General features: G+C 44.1%; 1 protein-coding gene across 1 annotated transcript; it reads right to left on the minus strand.

The window, feature by feature from the left end:
- Positions 1 to 1,907: 1,907 nt before the first annotated feature.
- On the minus strand, positions 1,908 to 5,039 carry nkx2.3 (NK2 homeobox 3). Its single transcript, XM_076165058.1, has 2 exons — positions 4,363 to 5,039; positions 1,908 to 3,171 (listed from the first exon to the last, which is right to left on the minus strand). Exons 1-2 carry the CDS (start codon positions 4,760 to 4,762, stop codon positions 2,510 to 2,512), a joined length of 1,062 nt encoding a protein of 353 aa, XP_076021173.1. The 5' UTR covers positions 4,763 to 5,039; the 3' UTR covers positions 1,908 to 2,509.
- Positions 5,040 to 6,000: the final 961 nt, after the last annotated feature.

The following is a 6,000-nucleotide window of genomic DNA, read 5'->3' on the forward strand; positions in this document are numbered from 1 at the left end:
AGTGAAACCATGAATGGGGCGACGCATACGTCATTCTCTCTCTCTCTCTCTCTCTCTCTCTCTCTCTCGCTCTCTCTCTGTCCCTCTCTCTGTCGCTCTTTCCCCCCTGTCTGTCTGTCTGTCTGTCTGTCTGTGCCTCTCTCTCTCTCTCTCTCTCTCTCCCTCTCTCTTTGTCTCTGTCTCCCTCTCTCTCTATCTCTCTCTCCCCCTCTCTCTCTCTCTCTCTCTCTCTCTCTCTCTCTCTCTATCTCTCTCTCCCTCTCTCTTTGTCTTTTTGTCTCTCTGTCTCTGTGGGTCTCTCTCTCTGTGTCTGTTTGTCACTCTCTCGCACACGCCTGGCTGCAGATGGGCTTGCACGCACGCACGCACGCACGCAGGCACGCACGCACGCAGGCACGCACGCACGCACGCACGCACACACCTTTCACCTCATGGCCTGGGCTACAGACACTATGAATGGCTAGATGAATGGCAGTGTAAACAAAGTGTGTCTGTCTCCTCCTCGTGTGTTGTTGTCCTGAGCAGCCGCCTGCCGCCTCCTCTGGCTGTGTGTCGGGGGCCGGTGTGGTGTGTGTGGTGTGTGTGTGACATACCTGGTGTCAGCCTGGAAGTGCTGCTCCGTCCCCAGTGTAAACAGAGCTGGCGACAGGACGGCGATGCCTGAGGACGAGCCGAGACGAGCCGAGGCCCGCGGCCCTCCACAGATCCAACTGATCGCTATCTACCTCTAAAGACAGCAGCTCAGCTCCCAAAACACTGTCTCCAATAGCAACCATCTTGCTCGCAGGGCCCGATATGGAAGAGACCAACTCACACACTTCAGCTTTACCTGTTTATACCACTACAACACTTTGTCAGTCAGTGCTGATTGAACACGCAGGTTTGTGTCTTTTCAGGGGTTTGGCTCGAGTGAGTGTTTTGCGTGAGCGTGTGTGTGAGGGTGTGTGTGTGTGTGTGTGTGTGTGTGTGTGTGTGTGTGTGTGTAGTGAGTGGTTTTGAAGCTGAATGCCTTCTTGCCTGAATGTTCGCCAATGTCTCAGTCAGAGGAAGAAAGAAAACAGATCACTCCGTCTGTCATCATGTCCTCTCAGTGAAGGAAGTGAGGCCTGCTGATTGCGTCATGTCATGTGGGTGTGTGTGTGTTTGTGTGTGTCTGTGTAGCAGCAGGGTTACTCAAAGAACAAACAAACAAACAAAAACAAATCGATGCAAATGCACAACTGTGATTGAAATCGTATGAAAGTGAGCAAGAATAGATAACAAATAATAAGATACTCAGTCTATCCATAATATTAAACTGCTTTAATCGCTAAAGTTCTCATATTAGAATCATAATCGTGTTCATTTGCTGTTTGCTTCTTTTTACAGTTGGTTTTGTTTGGTCATGTTTTTCAGCAATAATAAATAATTCTCTGTAATTTATGAGGGTCCAGTCATCTTTATGATCTGCACTTGTGAGAGTTTATGTGCTGTGTGTGTGTGTGTGTGTGTGTGTGTGTGTGTGTGTGTGTGTGTGTGTGTGTGGACGTTGCTGTCTGCTTAATGTCCATCTGAAAATCTGGCCGGACATCAGCTCGCCTCTTTTTATGCTTCTTGTCTCAGACTTAAGTTTCCCACACACACACACACACACACACACACACACACACAAGAACACACACACATACACACACACTGTGCATCCAGGAATAACTATTATAACATAAACAATATTTATTTCCCACCCAGATTAAATGTTTGTTCTAACAGCTGTAAAGGCCTCCAATTATTAATGAAGAATAATTAAATAATTAATTAAATCAAAAGCAATAATTTGAGTGAGTTTATATATTTATATTATATACATTTATTTATATATATAATTATACATGTATATCTTTGTAATGTATTTTTTAAATTCTGCTGAAATATACCTAAAAACAAGAAATTCAAAATCCATTGTTGTTTTTATGTTTATCTTATAAGTCACAATTGAACTTCAGTGGTAAAATAATAAATCTCTCTCTCTCTCTTTCTCGCTCTCTCTCTCTCTCTGTCTCTCTCTCTCACACACACACACACACAGTCATCACATTTGTTAGATTATATGATTTCCTCGTCGTCTATAATCGCCACGAAGCAAACAAACCAATCCCTTTTAAACAGGCGTCAGTTTTTTAATAGGTTGATCAAAGTAACTCAACACAAGTCAGTCAGTCTCTAAAGCTGTAACACTATATACACAATACTGCGTCATCTGCTCATCCCTCCTATGATTCTTGAATTGTTTTTTTCTATGCGATGAAGCTCAAACAGTCAAATCAAATCGCAGCAGTCACGGAGGTCATATGTTGTGAATATGGGACACGAGTTCACTCCATCATCCAAGATGGGGGGTTGATGTATTTCAGCCTTCTTCTTCTTCTTCTTCTGCCCCCACATGTCCGTATAGTTGCAGAGTATTAAAGCTTAAATGATAAAGCTAAATACAAACGGGATGAGGGAAGAGAGAAGTCTTTTCCAATCTGCACTACCACGCCCGGATACCTTGCAGAGTTCCTTGGCAGGGTGTCACCACTTGTCCTTGAGGGCCTCCTTGGCTTTGCGTCTGTGCGCCCATATTTCCCAAATTCATGTTGATCAACGCGTTGGCGGTGTTGCTAGGCGGCAGAGAGGGTAAACTGGAGTAAGTGCACGAGTAGGTGTTGGTGTAGACCGCGTTGTTGTAGCTGTAAGGCGGGTAGCCGTTGTAGTTGTACGGGTTCGGAGCTCCGACCGTGTAAGAAGGGTTATAGTTCTGTGATCCGGACAAACAAGGCCTCCCATCACGGACCAGCACCGGCACAGCGACCCTCCTCGGCGGCGGCGGCTGCTGCTGCTGGTGGTGGTGATGATGGTGGTGGTGACCCGCCATCTCCAGAGTCTTATCCTGCCGTTGCCTCTTGCACTTGTATCTCCTGTTCTGGAACCAGATCTTGACCTGGGTGGAGGTGAGCTTGAGGGAGCTGGCCAGGTGTTCTCTCTCCGGGGCGGACAGGTAGCGCTGCTGCTTGAAGCGCCGCTCCAGCTCGAACACCTGAGCCTGGGAGAAGAGGACGCGGGGTTTCCTCCGGGTCCTGTGCTGCTTCGCGGCGGCCTTCTCCGGGTCCGCGTCCTCACACTCCTCCCCGATCCCAGAAGTCACGCAGCTCTCTGCACGGCGACAATAAACACACACGAGTCAACTTCATATAATACATACAACATACTCACAATTTAGGATTATTATTAATTGTCAAGTACTTTATTCCCGACCCCTGTAAATAATTATTCTATAATTATTATTATTATTATTATTTTTATTATTATTATTATTATTGGTAGTAGTGTTATGAGTACTGTTCTTATGCTTATGATTGTGGGTATCATTATCATTGATCTTGATCTTGATTATTATAATTAGTAGTATCATTATCATTATAATGTATCATTATTATTGATATTATTCATTATTATGATTATGATTATTACAACTACTATTGTTATTAGTATTATTATTACTATTACAATTTCAATTAATATGTGAAACGGCGGTTGATTACAAATTGAACACATGCTCAGTTTCATATTCAGTATGTGGGTCATCATTTTCCAATCTTTTTAAAAACGCGCCTATGATACCTTCTCATGCAGCCTTATGTGTTCATGTTATGGATACAGATATCTGAATATGCTTTGATTGTGTTCGACCAATATTTGCAATCATTTCATGTTTATAGAACAACACTGAACACAACTGACAAAGATCATGTATTGTCATATTAAAGTGAATACCTGCAGGCACACACACACTCACACACGCACACACACACACACACACACACACACACAGACACACACACACACACACACACACACACACACACTACACGGGATAAATTTGCATATGTGGTGATAGGTTTCTCACAGAATCCTCCGGCCCAAATGCCAATCACACACATCTACACTTAACTTAATCAACACTTAACTGAATTAACTTCATCAACAAAGTCACTTTAAGCTGTATACACTTGATCTGTCCTTATGTTTTCATCACACTGCAATGTTATTGTCTTGTAGGTTAGATGCTGTATGTGATGCCTCTTCTATTCTATTCTATTCTATTCTATTCTATTCTATTCTATTCTAATGGTGAGATATGACATTAATTGGATGATTGATTGTATTAATTGAGACTAATGTGTCAGATTGTCGATTTAAAAGTGATTGAGAATGAGATTTGAAACCTTTTACACTTAACTGAACTGATAATGGAAGTATAACATTCCAAATAACAGCCCTGTTGTTGTTTGGACCCAGTCGTCCGTGTAATGTTGTGTATGTTGAGTGGGCGGTTGGACTCACTTGGCTCCGGCTCTTCCCGCTCAGTCTCCCGCTGGAGCTCCGCAGCAGAGCGGCTCTGCGCGGGCTCGCTGCCGAACATCTCCACCGGCAGCTCGGACTCCAATCGCTCCGACAGTGTCTTAAAGTAGGACATCCGCTCCTCGCTCTCAGACAGACCGGAGCTGATGGGACTGGAACTGTCCCCGCCGGCCAGCATGCAGGAGGGCGGCGAGTGCGGGGGACGGAAAGGTTTGACCTGGAAAGATCCCGGCTGCTGTGACGGCGCACCGCAGAGACCAAAATGGGAGATGAACTGGAGCTGTTGCTGCTGAGATTGTTGCTGCTGTTGCAGCTCCAGCTTCAGGATGTCCTTCACTGAAAAGGGTGTTGTGGACGAAGCTATCACCGGGCTCGGAAGCATTATGACCACCGAGAAAGTGAGAAACCACAAGTGTAGATCACAAAATACACTCAGAAGGTCCAAAAAGGGGGACAGATGTGTCCACGGAGCGCGCGTCAAAGTCAGGCAATGTCCCTCTGTCCCGCGTCACGGGGAAGGATTACTGCGCACCAGAGGAAGACTGGCTTTCCTTCAATTATGACATCCCTCTGCTATGGTGTGTGTGTGAGTGAGTGTGTGAGTATAGCTGGTGGGCTGAGAAAGAGAGAGAGAGAGAGAGAGAGAGAGAGAGAGAGAGAGAGAGAGAGAGAGAGAGAGAGAGGTCGATCCTATATGGTTGACAGAATTCAACCAAGATGCTCTCCCTCTCTCTACCCTCTCCCCCCGCCCCCGCCCCCTCTCTCACACACACACTCTCTCCTCTCTCTCTCTCTTTCTCCCTCGCTGTCCCTCTCTCTCTCTCTCTCTCTCGCTCTCTCTCTCTCTCACACACACACACAGACTCACTCACTCACTCACTCACTCACTCACTTTATATATTTGAAATAATATTAATATCCCAGATTACACTGTGCGGACAATTAAAGGTAAGGCCGTTTTTTCAATTACATACCAGCTTTTATCCCAAACAGCGAATGATCAAATATCTCCAAAATTAACGTGTAGAACGTCATTACAAATAGATCTTATGTGTGGAAAATGACTAGCCATCATTTCCGTCGTTTGTGATGATATGATTTGTTGTGTGTTATTGTTCTTTGGATGGTCTCAGTCATCACTATTGGGGGTTTCAAGATTAGAACTATCTTCTAGTTTCCGGTGTCTGCGGATAAGATCAAATGCATGCAGCCATGTGAGGGAATAAGATAAATTGTTAATTCAAGAATACGGAGACGATATTGAGGCATGTGTCGTTATACATGCCTCTTCCTCAGCTTGAGAATGATTTATAATTGTTTTTTTTTTTAAATCACATTTTGCCAGCGATGGTACGTTCCAATATAGGCCCAATAAGAGTGAGGTCATTGTTGAATTGTAATTGTAATGAAAACATGGCTTCAATGCTAAAATGCTTTAGAAAATTATTCTCATAAAAATCAATAACAAATGAGGATGATGATGATGAAGATGAAGATATTGATGATGACGTGAACTGAGCGAACTGGCCCGTTTATGACTTGTTTCTGTGGCCAATACAGTTTAAAATAAGACGTTATAGTAGATTTAAATATTTTATATATATTAAACGTCTAACCATG

This window comes from Genypterus blacodes, unplaced genomic scaffold, assembly GCF_046128005.1.
Source record: "Genypterus blacodes isolate CSIRO-AG114 ecotype Tasmania unplaced genomic scaffold, CSIRO-AGI_Gbla_v1 ptg000012l_1, whole genome shotgun sequence".
Classification (NCBI taxonomy): domain Eukaryota; kingdom Metazoa; phylum Chordata; class Actinopteri; order Ophidiiformes; family Ophidiidae; genus Genypterus; species Genypterus blacodes.